The sequence below is a fragment of the Chlamydotis macqueenii genome, chromosome 26 (genome assembly GCF_036417535.1).
Source record: "Chlamydotis macqueenii isolate bChlMac1 chromosome 26, bChlMac1.mat, whole genome shotgun sequence".
NCBI lineage: Eukaryota > Metazoa > Chordata > Aves > Otidiformes > Otididae > Chlamydotis > Chlamydotis macqueenii.
The window spans coordinates 958,887-980,735 of NC_141581.1; the positions used below are offsets into that span (position 1 = coordinate 958,887).

Below are 21,849 nucleotides of genomic sequence, written 5' to 3' on the forward strand. Positions count from 1 at the left end.
TCCTTCCACCTCTCTCCACTCGTTTCACCCGGGATGGTTTGGCTCCACCGGGAGCGCCGGGCCGCTGCCGGGGCCGGGATGCGAACCCACGACCTTGGGGAGGGCTCGGACGTGCGCGCCGCCACGCGCTGCCGGGCAAGGCGGGCCCTGGCGCTCCCCGCGCCTGCGCGCCGCGGCGGGGCGGAAGTGTCGCAGGGGCGCGCGGCAGCATGGCGGCAGCCCGCTGCTTGCGGCTGTGCGGGCGCTGGCGGCCGGCGCTGCTGGGGCCCGCGCGGCGCCGCCTCTTGGCCGCCGCCTCCTCCGCCGCTCCCCCGGCCCCGCTGGGCTCCGCGCCGCCGGCCCGCGCCGCCTTCAGCACCGGCCCGCGATGGCACCGGCGGAGCCCCGGCGGCCTGGCGGGGGGCGACGCGCTGGAGGGCGGCGGCGGCGGCGGCGGCGAGGACGGCGGCGGTGGCGGGGCGGACGCTGGCGGGGCCGGGCCGGTGATGACGGCGCTGACGCCGCTGCTCGTCCCGGAGCATTTCCCCAACGTCCCTCTCATCGCCGTGACGCGCAACCCCGTCTTCCCGCGCTTCATCAAGATCATCGAGGTGAGGGGCGCTCGGCCCCGCCGGGACGGGGAGAACCGGCCGCCGCCGAGGAGCGGTTCGGTGGCCGGGCCCGGCCCTGCCCGGGAGCCCGCGCAGCGGGGGCGGCGGCCGGGGGTGCTCTTGTGTCCCAGCTGCTGGGAGCGGCGGGGCCGCTCCTCTCCTGGGAGCCGTGCCGCTTGTCTGTGCGGGTTGCTCTGAACCGGAGAGTACCGGGGAGGGCAGCGGGGTGCGTGCGGCCCTCTGCTTCTCGGTGTTTAATTCTGCAGTATAGCCCGGCCGTGGGGGAGCAGCGGTTTCTTCTGGAGTAGTCACGGATTTCAGATTTCATAGGTATTGCATCAGAGGCGCCAAGGCTGCTGCTAACGGGGAAGGTCAGCGATTCACGCAGGAGCTCTTCCAGAGTTTGCTGTCTCCGTGTTCTTTTCCTGGAGGTTAAGCAAACGCGTCCTTGGTGTAGCGTTGTGGGCTTGTGTCGTTGCACCACGAGCAAGATGTGAAGCAGAATAGGAAGGCAGTACGCTGCGAGCTGCACGAAGAACGCGTGAATTCAGTGTAGAGCAACACCGCTGTGGTGGGAGCAGGTGCTGAGAGATGGGGAGATCTCAGTTTCAGAGTGTGATCTTTACACCTCTGTGTCTGTTTTTAAGAGCCATAAATTTGACCTTTGACGTGTGACTTGAGCTCACAAGCCAGAAATACTTTTTCCTCTTGAAATGCAACCATTTTGGAACCAGTACTCATGTTTTTCCTCCTCACTAGTATTTTACCAATCTGATTTTGGAGTAAATACAACAAAAACTGAATCAGTAGTTTCCTGTTCCTGTAGTGTCAATTATCATCGTATTTTTCTGGATGTCCAGATCTGCTGTGTGCAGATTTTAGTGTCTTTCTAGATGTGTTGGGAGAAGGAGAAGATTATGTATTGTGATGATCTTTAGGCAAGCCATCATACAACACTTTTATGTATAAGTCATTAATTTCAATGCATAGGTCAACAGTGCCCTGCGTGAAGATGGCTGTTAAATGCTCTCTCTTACCCCAGAATCCTCTCTGCTGCCATTTAACGCCTTATTTCCTTACAGTGTGGAGTCTCTGCGGTGAATACGGGATTATTAAATACTGGCTGAGACTCAGAGCGGGGGCTCAGGTGGGCTGGTGGGTGCAGGAGAATGGTTGGACAGCGGGGGCATTGGGGAAGAGGATTTAAACTGGGGTCAGCGGGCAGAGTCCCAGTAATTGATGGGGAAGGTTGGACTAGCTCCCCAGCAGGAGCGGAGAGCTGGGACATACGGGAGTGGAAGGGGAAGGCAACTGAAACTCTTACAAAATATTGTTGAAGGGACTGAGAGATTTGTTGCTCACAAGACTTGTAAGGGAGGCCTGGTTTCTCCCCCTGCCTTCAAGCTTGCTTTATGTACTCAGTGACCTGTTTCAAATACCCAGATTTCAGGTTTCTCTAATGTTCTTCCACTTCCATATTTCTGTCCCCTAATAAGGGTAAGACTAGAAAAATGTGAGGTTAGACTTGATAACTCAGTCGTAGGGTTTCACCGTGCCTGGCACGCTGAAGGTACAGAGCTTACAGAAAATCCAGCCCTGACTTCCTACCTGTCGTTGTTTTAGGTTAAAAATAAGAAGCTGGTTGAGCTGCTGAGGAGGAAAGTTCGTCTCGCCCAGCCTTACGCTGGTGTTTTTCTTAAAAAGGATGATAAGTAAGTAATTTCTCTTGATCTTTTTAAAAACGTTAAAATAAGCTATTTCTATGACTAGCCTGAATTTACACTGAAAGCTATGATGGGAAATTCCCTGCCGCGAATGGTTCTGCAGAAGTGGTGCATAGGCTGGGACCAGTCTCTCACTGTGACCGTTGCCATTGCTGCTGCCAGGAGCTTGAGCCTGGCTTTAAAAACGGCTGTTGTTATTTGGGAGGGAGAGGAACCGTCCAGGTAGCTGGGTGATTCGGAAGGGGACCACATGGTGGTATCCGAGGGGATAAAATGAAGTTTCTGTGCTCCTGAGTCCGGTTTAAAGTTCTGCAACCAGTGATTGTTTCTTTCTTTTCTAATCTTACCTGCTTTCTCAGGATTCTGAATATCTGCTCCAATTTTTTCCCTCACTAGCAATGAATCCGATGTGGTGGAGGATCTGAACGAAATCTACCAGATGGGAACTTTTGTGCAGATTCACGAAATGCAGGACCTTGGAGACAAGTTGCGTATGATAGTCATGGGACACCGAAGGTAATTGCTTGTGCTTCCGCTGCGTCTCACCAGAATTCTTTCTAAACACGTGAATCCCGTTATTGTTTCCCCCATGTGCTCGCATTCGGCAGGCTTTTCCTCTGTTAGCAGCGCTCCAGCCCCAGCGTTCTGCGTGCTGTTACAGATGCGACGGCCCCAAAAAGGGAGAGCTAGCGCGTGTCACGCTCGTATAAACCGTAACGTGACGCGAGCAAGCAGCCATTAGGCTGAAGTTTAGGAGTTTCTCTGAGAAGTACAGCAAGGTTTAGTAATGGTGAAAGAAATTATCTGGAACTAATTCAAGCTGGTGTTTTTGTTTTTAAAAAAATTATCCAGAACCGTAATCACGTTTTGTCTACATCATCTTGTCCCAGAACTGAATTGAAGAAAACAGGGTTATTGTTGGGAATGTAGGTTTAGCTATTTGCCAAGTAATTTGACATAAGACAATATGAAATTGTGATTTTAAGCGTCAAGTAATTAATTTCCATTAGAAGGGAAAACAGAAGGACAGAGACACGGTGGGGGGAACAGATGCAGGGTGGGTTTTGCTTTAAAGCATTGCTTTGCTCCTCCCAGTTGCTGTGCTTCAGTTGCATTTGTTCTGGACAGCAGAGAATGGGCAGTACTTCTCCAGGCTGAGTTTGCAAGTCAGCTCCTTTCCACGGGAAGCGTTAGACGTCCTGCTGCATTTCAAATCAGTCTTGTTCGCACAGATTTTGGAAATAGGCAGCTGTTGGTTTTGGTTTACTTGGAATTTTTGGGTTGCCCTGCGAGGGGAAGTTCTCCTACCCAGCAACTGATTTCCGGCACCGGCAACCCCACCCTCCAGACAATGTTTTTGAACTTCATTGTGACTGTTCTGTTAACAAGAGTAGTTAAAATTAGTCAGAAGTTGCTAGTGGCAGGCAGTCAGAGTAGTTGAGGAGCGCTTATTTTTTGAAGGAGTTCTCGTAGAAAGTCAGACCCTGCGCATAATGGCAGTTATCCGATGAGCTGGGAGCCTGCTACACCTTAAGGGTTTTTTGGACTTCACAGCCTTGTAAGAACTTTGTCAGAAGCTGTTGTACTTCCTGAGTGTTTGTCTAGCACTCGTCTTTAGTGGGGAAACCTTTTAGTCCATGGAGAGGGCAAGATTTTGATCCCTTTCTGGAGAACTGTAGGTCGTAATCTGTACTGAAAACGTCTGACGTGAGGCTGTATGCGCAGCAGGCAAAACTCAGAAAAGTCTAAAAACAGTAGCAGTTTGTATTTTTGGAAGGTGATTATGCCATGTGATCTAGAACTGATTGTAACTGATTTCTTTTGGTTTTCAGGATTCGTATAAACAAGCAACTAGAGGTTGAACCTGAGGAGCCTGAGAACAAACAGAAAGTGAGAAGGAAACAGAAGCGTTCTAAGAAAGAGGCTGAAGAGGAGCCTGGAGCAAAGGACCAAGCTGTGGAAGTGGTGCTAGATCCTGTAGCTGCTTCCTCGCAGGAAGTTCTCATGGTAGAAGTGGAGAATGTGGTTCATGAAGATTTTCAGATCACAGAAGAGGTTAAAGTGAGTGAATTAATCATGCGAGCCTGGACTCGTCCTGTGGAGTTGCACCTACATTGGTTGCTTAAAAGGAAGAGCTCAAAAACTGGGCTCTCATTTCAGGCCTTGCAAACCGGTTCCTCCTCCTCACAGTCACTACGCGAGTGGATGATATGAAAATAGTGATTTTTCACTACAACAGCTCCTGGTCTCCCGCCAAACACCAAGTACCCCTACAACACGCCGCTGCAAATGGGTGGCAGGGGCTTTTTTCCTGTGCTGGAGAGGTTGGGACGTGGCATATTTGTACTGAGGCCTTGCCTGTCCTTTTCCAGTCTTTTGCTCACCAAATCTTTGTTGTGTTTACAGGCGCTTACTGCAGAAATTGTCAAAACAATCCGAGACATCATTGCCTTGAACCCCTTGTACAGGTGCGTGTTTCCCATGCTGCCCCGCTTTGGGAACGGCGTGTTCTCAGGCTGAAGTACGCTGAGATGTGCTGGATTGTCACCTAGAGTTTTGGTTTGGGATGCAAGCTTTGTCATCCGTTGTTGGAAAGGGAGGGCAAGTTTTGAAAACCTGATGTGAAACTTAAATGCGAAGTAGGACGATAAGGCCTGTGGCAGGTGGTCTGGGTCGAAGTGAAGCTCACTGAACTGTTACGTAACTGTTGAGAGCATTTTGTGACTTGGTTTTATTTATCAGCAATCATTCCTTTTATCGAGTGATTTATGTGTTTGTTACTGAGTAGTGGCTTAGTTGAATTTTTTAAAAATTAGTTATTTTGCTATGGAACGGAGCTGTGTTTCTTTTCCTTACTCTGTCATAACAAATAAATAACTCTGTAAGGATGCTCCCTTGTGAACTTAAAAGTTTACTGAGCATCTGGGGTTTTATTGCTGTTTTTTCAGAGAGTCCGTGCTTCAGATGATGCAGGCTGGCCAGCGCGTGGTGGATAATCCTATCTATCTGAGTGACATGGGCGCGGCACTGACAGGGGCGGAGTCACACGAACTTCAAGACATCTTGGAAGAAACCAGTGTAAGATGAAGTTTTTAGCCCAAGCTGTGTTAACTGAATCAAAAGTACGTGTGTTGTGTGTCAGGGTTTCTTTGCCAGCCTCAGGACAAAGGGGACTTCGGTTCGGTGTTTGGTGGCAGGTTGATAGCAGTAGCTAGGTTGAAGGACGCAGTAAGTCATCAGTGCCTTACCTTCAGGGAAAGGCTGGATGCTCTGTGTCTTTAGTGCAAATAATTGTCTTAAGCACACTGGTTGCGTGCTGTGGAATTCCTACGCGATTTGTCTTTTCACATCTGCAGGTACTGGCGAGTTCTCCCAGACAGCCTGTGAAGCTGTTTCTGCTCCCTTTCTCACGGGGAGTTGCCAAGAGTGCAGTGTCTGAAAACTCGGTTTGTGTCTGTCTTTTCCAGATTCCCAAACGGCTTTACAAAGCCCTTTCCCTCCTGAAGAAGGAATATGAGCTGAGCAAACTTCAGCAGCGTTTGGGAAGGGAGGTGAGTTTTTTGAGTAACACATACATTGTGTGTGTTTACATCGTGTCCACCACTGCGCTGCTTAGCGTGGTGAGTGAAGACTTTTAAAGTGAGACAATGGTACGCACTCTAAAGGGGGTTATTTTAGAGTTAAGATTTTATATCCTTCTTCTGTTAGAAATCTGATTTTTTATGCGTGTTGTAAAAGTAACAAGATGTGAGGCTACGGCACCTGCTGTTAAAATGGGTCCAAGTTGTCATTTCACGCAAGCAGGTAAATCCTGGAGAGCTGCGGTTTACCAAACACCCGTGTAAAAAATACACAGCGTAATACTGTGTATAGCATGTAATAGTGTCAGCAGCACAGTGTTCTTCTGAACAACCTGTCCTTGTGGCAAGGAAGGCAGGCTGCATACTGGGCTCTGTTTGCAGCTGCGTAGACAGCAGGTCGAGAGAAGTGGTTATCCCCTCCTGTTTGGCACTAGGGAGGTCACATCTGGCTTAGTCTGCCCAGCTTTTGGTCTCCTCAGCATAAACAAACCATGGAAGTAGGGAGTCATGGACAGTAGAGGCCACCGAGATGCAGAAGGAAATGGTGTATGTCGTAGAGTTTTTGTTACAACATGCTGCAAATGATTTCCAAGTAGTATTTTCAGTTGCTGGTAAGGTTATAACTGGGAGGCACTCGGAAGCATTTGGTGTTTGATGGGTGTACCAGGAACAGAATAGCGACTGTATTTGTTGCTGTGTCTAGGTTGAGGAGAAGATCAAGCAAACACATCGCAAATATCTTCTCCAAGAGCAACTGAAGATCATTAAGAAAGAGCTAGGTCTGGAAAAAGAGGACAAGGATGCTATAGAAGAGAAGTTCCGTGAGCGACTGAAGGAGCTGGTCGTGCCAAAACACGTCATGGATGTGATTGATGAAGAGTTGAATAAGCTGAGCTTGCTGGATAATCACTCCTCGGAATTCAAGTGAGTGCATCGCTGTCCTCTGCTGTCAGGGTTAGCTGGGAGAGTAAGGGAAGTCAGTAAAATTCTGTGAAGCTCTTTCCTTAAGAGTTTCTTTTCTCTTTTTGTTGTCGTTTTCCCTGAATGTAGCATACGATCACATCCTGGCTATAGGATTGTTCTCCAAATCTCCTATATTTTTCTGTAATTTATGTCTTTTCAACATTTCAAGTCTTCTGTTGCAGCCTAGTGCTGTGGATAAGAACTGTGCAGTTCCTTGCCCCTCATTAAATGTCCGGTGATTTCTTCAGCCCTTAATTCTGGCTCTTCTCTCTTGTACTGAGGTGTTTTCATTAGATAAGAGAGAAGAGAAGCTAGTTGCTAACACATGACCTTGGCTAGGCTGCCTGAGGTGTTGGGGCAGGGTTGGAATTGCAAAGGAGCTTTTACCGCATAATCAGTGCCGTGGATTGTCTTGGTCCCCTACAGAAACAGAGAGAACTGTTTTTTTTATCTTCAGGTTTCATGACCTGATCAAACAGTTGACAGTAGCGCAGAGCTTACAAGCAGTCCTGCTCATCTTCAAACAGCAACCAGCCCCACACCAAAAAACCACACAAGGCATTTGTGTGTGGGAATCTAGGTCTTTGCATGGTGTGTTGGAGGTTCTTTGTCTCAGGAGAGCAAAACTTGTGAAAAAAAGCTTTGAAATTTTGGGAGCGGAGGGGATGGGGCCAAGGGAATGCAGACCATAACAAAAGGTTAGCAGTGACTGTCACAGTCTCCCTTCCATGACTGATTTATAGCCCACTGGTTCTGGATGAGGTCATTTTGGAAGGCAGCAGAGGATGGCATGAGCGGGTTGTTGTCAAATCACTCTCGTTGGTGTGTTTCCGTCAGTGTTACACGGAACTACTTGGACTGGCTGACATCCATCCCGTGGGGCAAGTGCAGCGAGGAGAACCTGGAGCTCAGCAGAGCCCGAGCAGTTCTGGAGGAGGACCATTATGGAATGGATGACGTCAAGAAGCGAATTCTGGTAAAGCAGGAACAGGCAGCGTGTCCCATCTCACACTGCTGAGCGTCAGGCGTTTGGTTGTGTTTTGGATTGCAGCTCTCTGTTCAATTTGTGTTAATTCCTGGATCAAACAGAGCGCTGAGTCAAAGAACAGGATGTTCTGGTGATCAGTTAATGTTTGTTCACTTGTGGCAGTGAAGGGTCTGTAGCCTGTGCAGTGCAGCCCTCATAAGCAAACACGGTAGCTTTCCGCGTTGCCCTGTTCCACAGCTCCTTTCCCTTTTCCCTCAGGATGTCCAGCCTGTGCTTGCTGCGGTTAGGGAAGCTGCTTTAGATCAGAGTAGATACTCGCAGCAGGTTGGAACAACTTGTTGTGGGAACTGCCGTCCTTTCCAGGGGACGGGAGCAGGCTCCCCCCTGTAGCCAGCTAAGGCATCCAAGCAGTGAAAGACAATCTCAGCGCTGGCAGGATTTGTGCCGTACTGGGCAAGCGCATGAACGCACCCCGTGAGGGAGAGACGGCTTTGACTGTTTGACTTTGACTGTTGATGTGATTAATTCCACGCAGAGGAGATTTCCCAGCTGTAGCAATGTGAGGTTGATGATTTTAAGGTACCGAGAAACACACGTGCGGGTCTGAGCCTTAATTAGTTGGTGCTGTTGTCCTTGTATGGTATTGCTGCAGAGTTCAGTGCTGTAGGTGGAATAGTTCAAGGCTCAGTTTGCTAAATAACTAGCTCATTACAGAGGAGCCACGTCTCTGCCCACTTGTAGTGATTTCTCCATTGTAAGCGTGTGTGCAGTTGAGACTTCCCTTCTGAAATGTGATCTTTGGATTTCTCAACTGCTGAGCGTTATCTGAGGGTTGCCTAGCACAGGAGTGTGAAAAGATGCAAGTTGAACCTAGCAGAGGAGTGGTACAGTAGGAGATGCTCACTTGTGGCTTGGGAGACTCCGGTGAGAACTAAGGAGGCTGGGAGGAGAACTGGAAATCTGTCTTCCTGCTCCAAGGCAGTGGAGAGAGAGACTGCTGGCTCCAGTGAGATGAGTACAGAGCACAAACCCCAGGGACAAGCAAGTGTGTAAGTAAGGAGGGAAAAGAGGTGCACCAGTATCCTCCTTTAGCTTTTCCCCTTGCCCTTCCCAGTTGCTTTGAGCACCAGTGTGTGACCCTCGTTTTGTACTCATTGCTTGACCTGATAACAAATCTGGTTTGGTGTTGCTGCAGTTGCCCTCCGTTCACTGCTGGTGCTTCATCTGTTCTTCAGGAATTCATAGCAGTCAGCCAGCTGCGAGGATCCACCCAGGGGAAGATCCTGTGTTTCTATGGCCCCCCTGGGGTTGGCAAAACCAGCATTGCCCGCTCCATTGCCAGAGCCCTGAACAGAGAGTACTTCCGCTTCAGCGTTGGCGGGATGACTGATGTGGCAGAGATAAAAGGACACAGGTCAGTGTGCCTTGAGCAGTTTCTCTATCTGGCAGATTTTACTAATGCTCTCAAAACAGGAACCTAACTGAGGTTGGACAGTGTGTGGCATTTTCATCTCTGTTCTGCCACCCTTGGTGAGAGGAGCTGGGATGCAGGCAGAGGTGAAAGGGACAGCGAAGGGTGGAGTTTGGAACGCAGGCATGTTCCTGTCTCTAACTGCAGTCACTCCCCGCTTCCTGTGTGTGCCTGTGGCAGACCTTTGGAAAGCTGCGTGAGCTCCCCAGAAGCACTGCGCCAATGCCAAATGCTAAATTTCTGTCTGTAAATGCCAGCACTAGAGAACGGCGGCAGTTTGAGCAGGGTCATTCCCGTGTTCGGTGTGATTGAGGCTTGGTTTCTGAATTACCTGTGATCAGGTGTGACTGGGACTTGGTTTCTGAGGTGCTGTGTCAGGAAAACTTTGGGACAGGAGTGTTCATTGGGAGAACAAGATATGTGATATGTGAAATAAAAAATGAGCAAATCTAACCCTGCTACGGGTTTGTTTTTCCTCCACATACACCTGAAAACAAAACTAGCAGTGGTGTTGAACTAGTAGGAGTAGCTGTTCTGCAGTGTGTACTGAACCTGTGAGGTTCTGCCCTCTCCCAGAAGCAGAGAGAAATATTTTATCTGCTTTTCAGGACGTTCTCTGCTTGTGCCTCTTGGCATTCACTCTGCTGTTACCCTCTTGCTCCACTTCTGCCTGTTCCTGGATGCCAGTTACCTCTAGCAGAAGGATTGTGTTTTGCTGTTAGCAGTTTGTTCCTTCGGTGTATCTTTTGATTCACGCTGATAGTCCTTTTTTGTCCCTACCAAATGAGGGAATGGAACGTTCCCTTTTCTAACATTTCTTTACCCAAAAAAAGCAAGTCTCTGTTCTCAGACTTACCTCTTTGCTTCCCTCTAATTTAAAAGTGATTCAAACTAAAGACAAAAGCTGCAGTCCAGGAGTATTCTGCCAAAATTCATGTTTGATCTCTGCTAGAAACAGACTAGCTGGGTCTCGGTGCTCAGCATGGTGATGTAGAAGGAATACAGCCGTGTTTCCCAGCAGGACACACCTGTTCCAGCAGCTGCCTGCTGTGTGCTGCACTTCACCGTGTTCCCTAAACACAGTCTCTGCTAAAACAGGAGGACGTATGTCGGAGCAATGCCAGGAAAGATCATCCAGTGTCTGAAGAAGACCAAGACGGAGAATCCACTTATACTGATCGATGAGGTGATGTACCTGGCCTTTCTTCTCGTTTTTGCTCTTACAAACATGTATCAGTTCTTGACCCCAATGGGAAAGGTGAAGCAGTAACTATCCCAAAAATTCTGTGGTTTTTTATTTAAATGAGGCTGGGCTCTCAAGGTCTTCGGGTGACAGTGATACTTCAGACCCTTTGTTTTCTCTTCCTATAACAGATTCAACTTTAATATTTCAGTCGTGCCATTCTCATTAAAGTGCAGCTATTTGGATCGCGAGGATCCTAATGGACTCAGCCGGATATTCAGAGCCTTCGGTGGCTCTCGTGTTCCCCACCTAGGTGTGGGACATCACTGTGCACAAAACCGCTATTGCCCATGCCGTTATTAGAAGGAGTCCCTCTCGCAGCAGGTCGAAAGCAAGACTATAAGAATGAGATGCTTACAGTCAGTTTGTGGTCTGATTTGAGAATAAATGAGACGGGGCTACCAGCCTGCTGCTTTGTGGAAGAGCAAATAAGGACAGGACGTAATAGCAGGTGTTCAGAGCAGACTGAAGGTCTCTCTAGCCTCCTGGGAAAGACCAACAGCAGATGTCTTGGGAGTGGTACGGGGACCAAGAAACTGGGTAGCGAGTTGCAGTGTAATGTAAGCAATGAGTATCTTGATTTGAAAGGTAAGGGAACCTGTAGGTTGTGGCACTTACGTGGTGTTGGTGAGGAGCATTGTCTTGGGGGTGGTAGCAAATGGCATTATGTCCGTCTAGTTAACGCTGCTTTTTAGGGAGAAAAAGTGGAGAGGGGCCCTGTTGTGACCTCTTCTTGGGAGAACACGAACGATGCTGAAAGAGACAACAGCCTTGGATGTGGGCCCTGGGCAGCCGGCTCTAGGTGGCCCTGCTTGAGCAGTGGGTTGGACAAGGTGACCTCAGCGTCCCTACCAGCCTCAGTCGGTCTGTGATTCTGTGAGAGCAGCAAGGTCGCTCGCTGAGCTGTGACGAGGGGTTGCATGTAGGCACTTTGCACCCTGAGCAGCGTAAGGGGCATGTCGTGCTCACATGGCAGGACAGCGGGGCTTGGGTGAACGCGCAGAAAACCGACAGGCTGGTGGTGGCTGTTTATGAACAAAGATGTGAAGATTTACAGATGGAGCCTTTAAAGAATCTTTGTGTGAGTATTTATTGTGGTGGAAAACTTCTTAGAATGTTAATGTTTTTCTCCTGCAGGTGGATAAAATAGGAAGAGGATATCAAGGGGATCCATCCTCAGCCCTTCTAGAGCTGCTAGACCCAGAGCAGAACTCCAACTTCTTGGATCACTACCTTGATGTTCCTGTGGATTTATCAAAGGTATTTCTCTCTTCTGCAGAGGTTGTAGAGCTGGAATGTGGGAATAGGTATCATTGCAGAGATTTCCTGTCCATGAGAAGATGCTGACATTTTGGTGGGTTGGAAAGCCAAGACAGATGGCATTGAGACACGAGGTGTATAGGGCTGTCTGCGGGAGCTGGCTTTAACCAGAGTGTCGGCGCGTACTCCAGAGAACGCGATCGCCAGCGTATGGCCTATGGCCCCGACTCCCCGGAGAGCTGGGGACGCAAAGCAGCGTGTTCTCACCTTGAACAAGCAGGAGTATTTCTTCTGCGTAACGATTGGCAGAGCTGCTGTCAAGTGAAGTGGCCTCATGCTGCTGTCAAGCTGTTGAAATTGGTTGTCTTCGCACACTGCTGCACTTTCTGTGCAGCTTACATTAATTGCAGGATTGATGGATTAGAAATATGTATACATAATTTGGTCACTTCTGTGCTAACTTCATGTAAGGCAGAAACAACTTAGAAGTGAGGTCTGGATCTCCCTAGGGAAATAGTTTCCTGGTCCGTATCAGACCATTCCCATTTCCCAGTTTGTGCTTTGTGTATTTCTAAACATTTATTCTGGGGGTCAGGAACATCCTACTACGTAGTTCTAAAATCCACAACTTTTCCTGTAATAAAAACAAGATTCCACTGCAAAGATGATCTTGCTCCAGCCCTTCAGAGAAGCACAGAACTGAGGAACTATTGCTTGGAGTAAAGCAGCAGGTTAATGAAAATGCATAAAAGGATCTTGTCGTGTCTCTAGGTACTTTTTATTTGTACTGCCAACGTAACAGAAACCATTCCAGAGCCTCTGCGGGACAGAATGGAAGTGATCAATGTATCGGGATATGTAGCAGAAGAGAAACTTGCCATTGCAGAGGTAAGAAAAACCACCGATGCACTGCGAGTTACATGTGATCAGATGTGTTTGGCAGATTCAGGCTTACGTATTTACATCCAACTGTGTCCAGAAAAGGCACGTGGCATTTTGGACAGAGTTCCTCTGAACACCCAGTTAAAGTAACCCCAGTGTTCCACGGGCGGTGGACTCCAGAAGGTGGCATTGAGCTAACAGCAAAATGAAGCTGAGTGGGTTGGAACCGCCAGGCTTTTGTCACAAGTACTGACAGAAGGATGGGGGATGATTTCTTTCAGAGGTACTTGGTCCCTCAAGCACGAGTTCTGTGTGGCTTGGATGAAAACAAAGCCAAAATCACATCGGATGTGCTGACCGTTCTCATCAAGCAGTACTGCAGAGAGAGCGGGGTGAGGAATCTGCAGAAACAAGTGGAAAAGGTGAGGGAAAGTTGTGTGTAACCATGAGCACTGTGCTTCAGCCTTCACACCTTTCCTACGGAAACAAATCACTGTCTCACTCAGGTGCTGAGGAAATCTGCCTACAAAATTGTGAGCGGAGAAGCAGAGACCGTGCAAGTGACACCTGAAAACCTGCAGGACTTCGTAGGAAAGCCCATCTTCACTGTGGATCGCATGTATGAAACCACTCCGCCAGGAGTTGTGATGGGCCTGGCCTGGACAGCTATGGGTGAGACAATGACTTTTGGGTTAATATCTACATTTCTGTGTAATTTTTTAAAAATTGAATGTGATAGTCAAACTGAATGTTCCCTACTGAGCCCAGTGAAGTTCTATTGGCACCAGTAAAATTAATTTCTGTGGGCTTTTAGATTCTGATTACTTCTTCCCTGGAGACGGGACCTTTCTTTTTCCCTTTCCCAGGCTTATCTTAGCTTCAGGCCAGCATGTTTCCTCTGTATGCTGGCTAGTCATCATTCATTGGGTTACTTCCCTAGTAACTTTGGGGCTCGTGTGCACCGCAGGATGGAAGAACAGCACACAGCAAAGATTAAACCCCTGGCTTTGATTGACCTTGGGGAGAACTGAAGTGGTTAAGAGGGAAATGATCAGTATGATGGCATTCAGAGAGCAGGCTTCAGCCGCTCTACCCGAGAGCTGGTGTCTCATCAGAGCACCTCAGATCCACATTCCTGACATTGTTTCTGCGTCACCAAAACCTTCCGGTTTGATTCTCATTGCACTTTTCTCAGGATGTGGTTTTTCTTTTCTTTCCTAGGAGGTTCCACTCTGTTTGTTGAAACTTCCCTGAGGCGACCCAAAGACAAGGAAAACAAGGACGGGTCCCTTGAAGTAACAGGGCAACTAGGAGACGTGATGAAAGAGAGTGCCAGAATAGCTTACACATTTGCCAGAGCCTTTCTGATGCAGAAGGACCCCAGCAACGACTTTCTCATGTCTTCCCATATCCACTTGCACGTGCCAGAGGTAAACAGACGCAGAGCGTGCATAGCAGCGAGGCTGGTTTGCTCCCCTAGACACGAAGCTGGAAAGCACTTCGTTGGGCCACGTGCTGTGCAGAATGCCCTCTTTTAGCAGTAAATCCTAGAAAAGGAGACTTTTTTCCTCAGGATCCTGTGAAAGCATTCTTATGAGCTCTGTTTGCATTCCTTTCCGCAGCGAGCGTTTGGCAGGAGTACAGAGGCTTGGATAATTCTGTGAGAAATCCTGGGCTTCTGGTGTGGCTGTTGGCTGCGTTGGTCAGTTGGGAAGCCATGGCACAGAGCGAAGTGATTTGGATAAAAGCTTGTGTGCAAGGAAACAGTGTTCAGGTCTCTGTTACCAGGCCTCTGTAAAGGCTTCAGGTCCTTTACACGTAACTGAAAATGCTTCTCTTGGTCTCCGTGCCCTGGTTCCCAGTCCGTGTCATGGCAGTGATTGCATTTTTCCAGTGTTAGGAATGGAAAATGAACGCACACAGTGTTCAGAGGGGCTTGTACATCGCGTAACAGGCTTTGGGCAGGTTACTGAAGAAAAAATTTGTACTATCGTTGTGCCCAAGCTTTGCTTCTGAACTGCTGCCTAACCCAGTCCAGTCTCCTTGCTGCAGCTTGCTCTGTCTGCCCAGGTGCTTGGTTATTACCTGTGTTCATTTCTGCAGGATTGGGAAACACCAGACACTGTCTCTGCCTCTACTCCCTCTCAAACATTCCTTTCTTCTGCCCTTACCTCAGAGATCTGTTAGATGGCAGATAAATCCAGACTGTCACTAGTTTAGGCTTGGAATTTTGTTGGGCTTTCTAAACTGGCTTCCCCTATTTTGTGACTCTTGATGCTGTTGTCCCTCGTGATGCTGACCTCCTTTACTTGTTTCCATGGTTGGCTTAGCTCAACAAAAAGCTTCAAAGTGTTCAAGCTCTGCTTTTAGCTCGTGTTACTTATTCAAAATCCTGAGCTTGATCAGTATTGTGGTGGCACCAGGCCAGAAACCAAACTGTAGACTCAAGGATTATTCCGCGTGAATGAGGTAAGGACCGACATCATTAATAGGTTGTCACATTCAGATAGCAGTATTCCATCAGTGATGCTTTCACAAAAACCTTTGAGACCTCCTGAAACTGGGGCCATGTTAAAACAGCAATGACAAAGGTGTTGCCTGGCTTTGCTGCCCTTTGAAAGAGCTAAAGGCGGGGTCGGGGGGTTGTGCTTTGTTTTTTTAAACAGGGCGCAACGCCAAAGGACGGACCAAGCGCGGGGTGTACTATAGTAACAGCCCTGCTGTCGCTGGCCATGAACTGCCCGGTGAGGCAGAACGTGGCCATGACTGGAGAGGTGTCGTTAACTGGAAAAATCCTTCCTGTTGGTGGAATCAAGGAGAAGACTATTGCGGTAAGAGCTCTTACCTGGTCTGTGCATCGTCTGTGGGAGAGCCCTGGCTTCGGCTCAGCGGTGGCCGGGACAACCGCAGTGACTGCTCTTGTCATGGGAGAGGCAGTAATTCAGTGTACGTGGGGATCTGCCCTGCGTCTCCAGCTGTGAGGAAGGAGATGGGACCCCAGGTTTTGTGCCGGGGCGCCTGTGCTGATCTGGTTACTCGACTGATGGGATTCAGGGTGGAGGGATCCTCTGGCTGTGAAAGCGCTCTTCTCTCTAGCAGGCTGGCGCGGTCCCATCACCTGCACTGAGTTAAGTGCCTGTTTAAGGGCCTGCAGTGTAGATCCGATGATAGCCATTAAGGTATCATCCTTAATGTTAAGGCTGTTCCCTAGTTCCAGCTTGAATTTGTCTGACTTAAAATTTCCTACAGACATGCCTGTTTTTCTGGTTTAGATCCAAGGAACTTAGTGCCTTGTGGTGATGGGTCATGCACATTGATATGGTGGGCTGGTCTGCGCTGTTTCTAATTCTTCCTTTGATTCCAGGGTTTATTCTTACTAAAATTGGAACAGACTTTAAAAACTCTGTAAAATAGCGTGAACTGGTCCACACAATCCCCCAGTGTGCAACACAGTCCTGCTGAAATACTCCCACGTCAGCTGTGCCTGCAGCTGGGGAGGTGGGACAGGGCAGTGTGCGTTCTGGGGAGATCCAGAGCACGATCCCTCCTTAGTGACAGCGGTACGTGGTGCCCTTGCGCTCTCCACAGAGCAGAGCGAAGCCAGATCGTGCGCTCCTGAACAGCTGTTCTTGCTCCGGCCGTCTAAACTGGGAGAGCGTGTGCAGCGGACTGATGGATCTCTAGGACTCAACAAACTGCCTTTTTTCCCCACAGGCGAAGAGAGCAGGCGTGACCTGCATCATCCTGCCGTCAGAGAACAAAAAGGATTATTATGACCTCGCTGGGTTCATTACAGAAGGACTAGAGGTGCATTTTGTTGAGCACTACAAAGAGGTATTTGATACAGCATTTTCAAAGCCAGACTCCACTGGAGGGTGACGTTTAGCGACCTGATGGCCGGGAGGTGTCTGTCCCTGGATGCTCGGCCCCTGCCCCGAAATGGGGTGACCTGGGGGCAGTCCTGAAGCGGGACATGGAGCTATTGCTGCTGCGCAGCTGCTGAAAAGAATTACGGCTTTAGTGGAATAAAGTATTTCTCACTCTGATGTTGAATTATGATCCACATCAAGTATTTCCAATAAAACTGTGAAATTTTACCTAAGGAACGTGCATGTTACCAGCCACCCGCAGTGGAGCTAGCCTAGTCTCTTCTAATTAAAGATTTTTCAGTTATTGCACTGTAATTCTAAGTTCCTGCCTATGAAACATTAACTTGCAACAGACAGAGCTGGGGCTGCGATTCACGTTCAGCAGTCACGGTGTACTGGTGGGGAACCTCCCTGTCGCAGCTTCTACACCTGCGTGAGGCTGCAGGGACAGCCGTGCAGCTCTTCTGGGATGGTTCAGCGGAGCTGGTGCCTTCAGCTGCGAGGGACACTGCTCTCCAGATGAAATCACAGGTTAGTGCCGCCAGAAACCACTCCAGGCGTAGGGAGAGCAGAGCTGGACGGACGTGCCACGTGCTCGGTATCAGCACTCCGGCACAGGCATCTCTGCCCTGCAATGGCTGTGTTGTGTTCACTGACTGAAAAAAGGAACCCGGGGCCTGGCACGAGTGTTGTACACCAGTAAACGTGGCTTGGGCCAGAGAGCTCAAGTGCTTCACCTTAGGGCCAGTGCTACAAAAACTGCATTTCTACAGGGGAAGAGTAGTTACGTGAAGCCTGGCTGGAGCGTATTTCTTGTGCAGGAAGGCAGCCCTTAGTGGAGAATAAAAAAATCATCCTGCTGAAACGCAGGGAGCTCTTAACGACTCCAGTTCTGGCTGATGACGTGGTAACGCACTACAGGAAGCGCTGAATGCAGGGTGCAAGGGGAAACGCAGGAGCAAGAAAAGCTGTGCAAGGCTGCAGGAGGGAGTGCAGAGTTGTTACTGGTTTCAGCAGCAGTTTTTGTCTGCTCACTTCTGCCCTACGCTCACCTGGGGCTGGAGACAGACCGGGAGGCGGAAGGTACCACGGCCTTTGCAGCTCTCAGCTATCCTGAGAGAGGCCAGCGCCACGAGGTAAGGAGGAGGAGGAGTCCCACTCCAGAACACAGCACCAGCCAGTACCAGCAGCTCCAGCTCCAGCAGCAGGTAAATAAAATAGCAATGCAGGTTCTGGATTACTGCAGGGTGGGGCCTCACCAGCACAGCCCCTTCCCGTCCCCAGGAGCCCCCCCCGTTCCTCCTGGCCGAGGCAGATGTACCGTCAGCAGTCACTGCGCTGTTTTGTGAGAAAGGACTTTATTGAGTCACAGGCTACACAACTCAGTCCTTCTTCGCAGCAGCTTTCCTCATGGCTGCCAGGACGTTGCTGAGTTCTTCGCGCTTCCGCTTGGCCCGAATGTGAGTCCCAACCTGCGGGGCAGAGAGCAGCGCAGTCAGCATTCATCCCAGCTCATCCGGCTGCTCCGGGCATCCACGGAAAGCTGCTTTACTCAAAACACAGGCAGGAGGGTGGAGTCTGGTAAACGTGGGCACAAACCCCGTCCCCCTTGCCTGGCCAGCCAGGAACTCCTTGTCACCGCGTCTCAGCGGCGCCTCTGCTGAAGGATGACCTCAGGCAAGGCAGAAGCTGCCGCAGCGAGCCCCATTCCCAGTCACCTGGCAAACGGCACCCAGCCCCAGTCAGCACTGCGCTGCCCTTCCCCGCGCCGGATCTGCAAGTAATGCAGAAACAGCGCGGCAGGTCCGGGTTACTGCGGCTCGGGGCCCCTTTGGCAACGCACCTCCGTGTCCGTCCCCCAGGCTCCCTCCCAACCCAGGGAGCGTTCCCTCCTCTCCCTCCCATTAGACCGGTAACTTCCCAAACAACTGAGAAGGTAAGAGCATTAATTAAAAAGCAAAGTATCCCCAAGGAAGGGCAGAAAAGAGGAAGGGAACCATAGCAGAGTTTTTGCTGTCATCACTGAGGTGCTGGATGGACCCACCCGTTTCTTGATGAACTTCAGAGCGCGTTTGTCCTTGGAGACCTTCAGCAGCTCCATAGCGCGTCGCTCGTAGGGCGCAAAGCCGCAGACCTCCCTGATCATGTCTCGCACAAACTTGGTGTGTTTAGTCAGGCGCTGCGGGAAGAGGGGACAGAAATACGCGGGTCACAATGAACACAGGCACTGATTACCCAGACGGGACTGCAGCGGGCTGCGGCAAACTGGGCAAAGGCCCCCGAACCGCCCCCCGCCACGGGCGTGCCCCACGGAAGCGCGATTCCCTGGTAGGTGCTGTACAGCACGGCGATCTCTACGGGACCTGCCAGTCTGCTCTGCTTTCAGCCACAGTACTGGGTGTTTTGCTCCTTTGCGCGCAGCAGCGTTTTTAGGAGAAGCAGGGCCATTAGCTACCCGGGGTGTGCGTTACCGCAACTCTCGGACACCGCATTTAATCAGAGCGGGATAAACGACGCAAGCTGGATTAATTTCTTGTGTAAACACACCGCATGCACTGGCCTGGGTAACTCCCCGTGCTTGTACTGGGCAGCTTTATGCGGTCACGGCCACGAGAAGCGGGCCAGGAGGGCGCTCAGGAGCCACCCAGCCCGTTCCCCTCCGCAGCGCTGACCCCGGCTCGGCCGCGGTTGAAGCGCCTCTGCCCCCGCGCCATCCCAGCCCGTTCTCCCGCGGCCAGCCGCGTCCGTCCCCGCTCGGCACGATTCCGGACCCCGCTCCCTGTGTACCACCACCGGCCCTCCGGGGGTCCCGGCCCCCGCGGCTGGGGGCCAGGCAGGGCCGCTCGCCCCAGGCCCACCGCCACGATCCTTCCAGCTTCCGCACCGGCTGCCGCTGCGTTCCGGCGCCCCGCGCCTCCAGCGGAGCCTCCTCTTCGACAGCGCAGCAGCAGCCCGCAGCCGCCCGCCACCCCCCGCGGCAGCGCCGGGGCCCCGGGTGCGCGGCCGAGCCCCGCCGCTCCCGGCCCCCGCCCGCTTCACACTCACCCCGCGGCGGCGGCACTGCCTGGGCTTGGACACGTTCTTCGTCACCTTGTAGCCCTTGTTGAGGCCGACGGCCATGGGGTAGCGGATGGCCATGGCTGCGGGGGGAGAGCGCTCAGCGCGGCGCGGATGGACGCGGATCCCGCCGCTCGCTGCCGCCACACCGGAAGGAGAGAGCAACGGACGGCGCCGCTTCCGGCGCCCGCGGCTCGGGCCGTTCTGTCTCACTCCGCGACCATAGAGGCGGGCGGGGAGAGCGGCCCCTGGCGGGCGGGCGGAGCGGCCTTGCGCGGCCTGCGCGGCGCCCGGCGCGGCCTCCGCCTGCTGTCGAGTTTTTAAACAAATTTCGGAATTGTGCGCTGCCCTGAGCCGCGCTGCAGAACCGCGCCCTGCGGAGCTGTTCCGGCCGTGCCAGGGCGGCCGGCCCCGCTGACACACGCTGTTGCCCAGCTCGCGGCACTGATTAAAGCGGTGAGGAACGCGCGTCCCTCAGATGGGGCAACGGGGCCGCTCTCGGGCTGTTCTCCAAAACACGGGAATGCCACATCTCTTATCTGCACCTCCAAAATGAACTGCAGTTTGATATCATTTGAACCCAAGGGCAAGGTCCTGCGCGTGGGTCGGGGCAGTCCCGGGCGCAAGGCCAGGCCGGGCGGGAACGCCGTACACCCCCGAGACGCGCACACGGAGCCTGGACCCGCAGGGACGGCGCTGGAAACGCCAGAGTTCAGCTGGGCCTGGCTGAACACCGAGGAAAGAAGGAAAAGCCCAGCGTGTGAACACCTCGTCCTTCTCCAGGCAGCCATTCTCCGCCTGCGGGCAGAGGGGGTTTATCTTGCTGTCCCTCCTCTTTCCAAGCACAGACTCAGTGCCAGCCGCGATCCACCTCCCGCGCAGCTGAATGATGGCGCCTTGGGCCCCGTCGTCTTCGAACCTGACGCTGATCCTGCTCACTGCAGAGGTCCGGGCCTTCAGGGCAGGCAGCCGAGCCAGGACCAAAATCATCTCCACCTGCCAATTCCACTGCAGCCCCCTTTCGGCCACCCCCCGCACGCTGTCACAGCCAAAGGACACACGCACACTGAGATCCACCACCTGCCGCCCTGGAAAGGCAGAGCCCCCTCCCCTCCTGCCACGGGAGCCAGGATTCCCGGAGGGTCGCTGCGGGGCCTGCACCCACCCACGGGCTGGTGTGTAACATCACAGGTGCTCTCACAGGACGCGCTCGCGTAGCTGGCACAACGGTGGAGGCCCGTCACCCAGTAATTTCAGGTATTAACTTAACCGCCTTTGGAGAAGTGAGGAGGGCAGAGAGGAGCCTGCTCCTGCCCAGCAGTGCCTCACCTTCCTGCCTCACGGCTCCTTGGCCACGGCCTTGCAGGATGCAGGTGTCTGCATTTGCCGAGCTCCAGCCACGGTTTTCTGCCAGATGTCTTCTGGCAAGCAGCTCAACCCTGTGAGCCAGCAGACCCAGGGAGACTGGTAGGGCTGGGCAAACGAGAGAAAGGCTCAGCCTCGTGCCCAGCTCCAGGCTACTTTACGTTCTGAGGCCGCTGTCCTATGTTAATTAACAAAAATACGCATAGCGACCAGTGAGAAAGCACTTCAGCACCATTCCCATCGGTAGCCAGAGACCTCCCGTTTGAGCTGAGACCTTGCTGCTCTCTGCGCACTGGTTTCCTCTTGCAGTGCCCTTCCCCAGCGCTGTCCCGCTGGAGCCTTCGGGCCCGCAAACACCCGAAAGCCCCGCTCACTTCTGCAGGGCTCGGGGCTCTTCGGTTCTGCACTGAGGTCTGCTCTGTCCTGCATCAGCTCAATTTCAGATGTTCACTCAGGGTGTTTCCCCCAGCGACAGAGCCTCGCTGCCTTCCAGGAAATAATTACTCACAACAGCAACCGGCAAAAATCCCTGCACAGGGCTCCTCACAGGCAGTACTTCTGCAGCTGCATCAGGGATGGAAATACCCCATGCACCGAGATGGGACAGGGCTCTGAAAAGAGGATGTGGGACAGCAAAAGTGACAGCGTCTCTCTCTGCCAGCTAAGAAGTGGCTGTGGCTGTCAGACACAGAAACGTGTGACTGTGAGCAAGGCCCCTCTCACAGACACGCAGCGCTACGCCGGCAGCGCTCGGGTGCTGGGTAGTGGTGGCCACCATTGCTCCCCTGTGCTCTTGTGAGGGGGCGGGAGAGAGCCAGGGAAGGGCTCCATCCAGCCTCCGGTGGTGAGGTGCTGG

General features: G+C 51.8%; 2 protein-coding genes across 2 annotated transcripts; one reads left to right on the forward strand and one right to left on the reverse strand.

Annotated features, from left to right (window-relative positions):
- The first annotated feature begins 209 nt into the window (after positions 1-209).
- LONP1 (lon peptidase 1, mitochondrial) lies at positions 210-16,799 on the forward strand. The gene is made up of 18 exons (XM_086767075.1): positions 210-590; positions 2,214-2,302; positions 2,711-2,830; positions 4,147-4,375; positions 4,721-4,782; positions 5,263-5,392; positions 5,782-5,865; positions 6,599-6,819; positions 7,696-7,834; positions 9,082-9,260; positions 10,416-10,503; positions 11,698-11,820; positions 12,592-12,708; positions 12,984-13,124; positions 13,209-13,374; positions 13,924-14,132; positions 15,369-15,533; positions 16,417-16,799. The coding sequence occupies exons 1-18, from the start codon at positions 210-212 to the stop codon at positions 16,579-16,581; spliced, it is 2,808 nt and encodes a 935-aa protein (XP_086623201.1). The 3' UTR covers positions 16,582-16,799.
- A 1,110-nt stretch (positions 16,800-17,909) lies between these two features.
- On the reverse strand, positions 17,910-19,798 carry RPL36 (ribosomal protein L36). The gene is made up of 3 exons (XM_086767076.1): positions 19,617-19,798; positions 18,616-18,750; positions 17,910-18,043 (listed from the first exon to the last, which is right to left on the reverse strand). The coding sequence occupies exons 1-3, from the start codon at positions 19,707-19,709 to the stop codon at positions 17,954-17,956; spliced, it is 318 nt and encodes a 105-aa protein (XP_086623202.1). The 5' UTR covers positions 19,710-19,798; the 3' UTR covers positions 17,910-17,953.
- Positions 19,799-21,849: the final 2,051 nt, after the last annotated feature.

What these genes read in the sequence shown, in the direction of transcription:
- RPL36 (XM_086767076.1), bottom strand. Translation starts at nt 19,709, where the DNA reads ATGGCCATCCGCTACCCCATGGCCGTCGGCCTCAACAAGGGCTACAAG. An exon ending in GGCAGTGCCGCCGCCGCGGG is followed by an intron (nt 18,751 to 19,616) that starts GTGAGTGTGAAG and finishes CTCTTCCCGCAG; the next exon opens with CGCCTGACTAAACACACCAA. An exon ending in TGAAGTTCATCAAGAAACGG is followed by an intron (nt 18,044 to 18,615) that starts GTGGGTCCATCC and finishes TCTGCCCCGCAG; the next exon opens with GTTGGGACTCACATTCGGGC.
- LONP1 (XM_086767075.1), top strand. Translation starts at nt 210, where the DNA reads ATGGCGGCAGCCCGCTGCTTGCGGCTGTGCGGGCGCTGGCGGCCGGCG. An exon ending in GCCTTGAACCCCTTGTACAG is followed by an intron (nt 4,783 to 5,262) that starts GTGCGTGTTTCC and finishes CTGTTTTTTCAG; the next exon opens with AGAGTCCGTGCTTCAGATGA. An exon ending in ACATCTTGGAAGAAACCAGT is followed by an intron (nt 5,393 to 5,781) that starts GTAAGATGAAGT and finishes TGTCTTTTCCAG; the next exon opens with ATTCCCAAACGGCTTTACAA.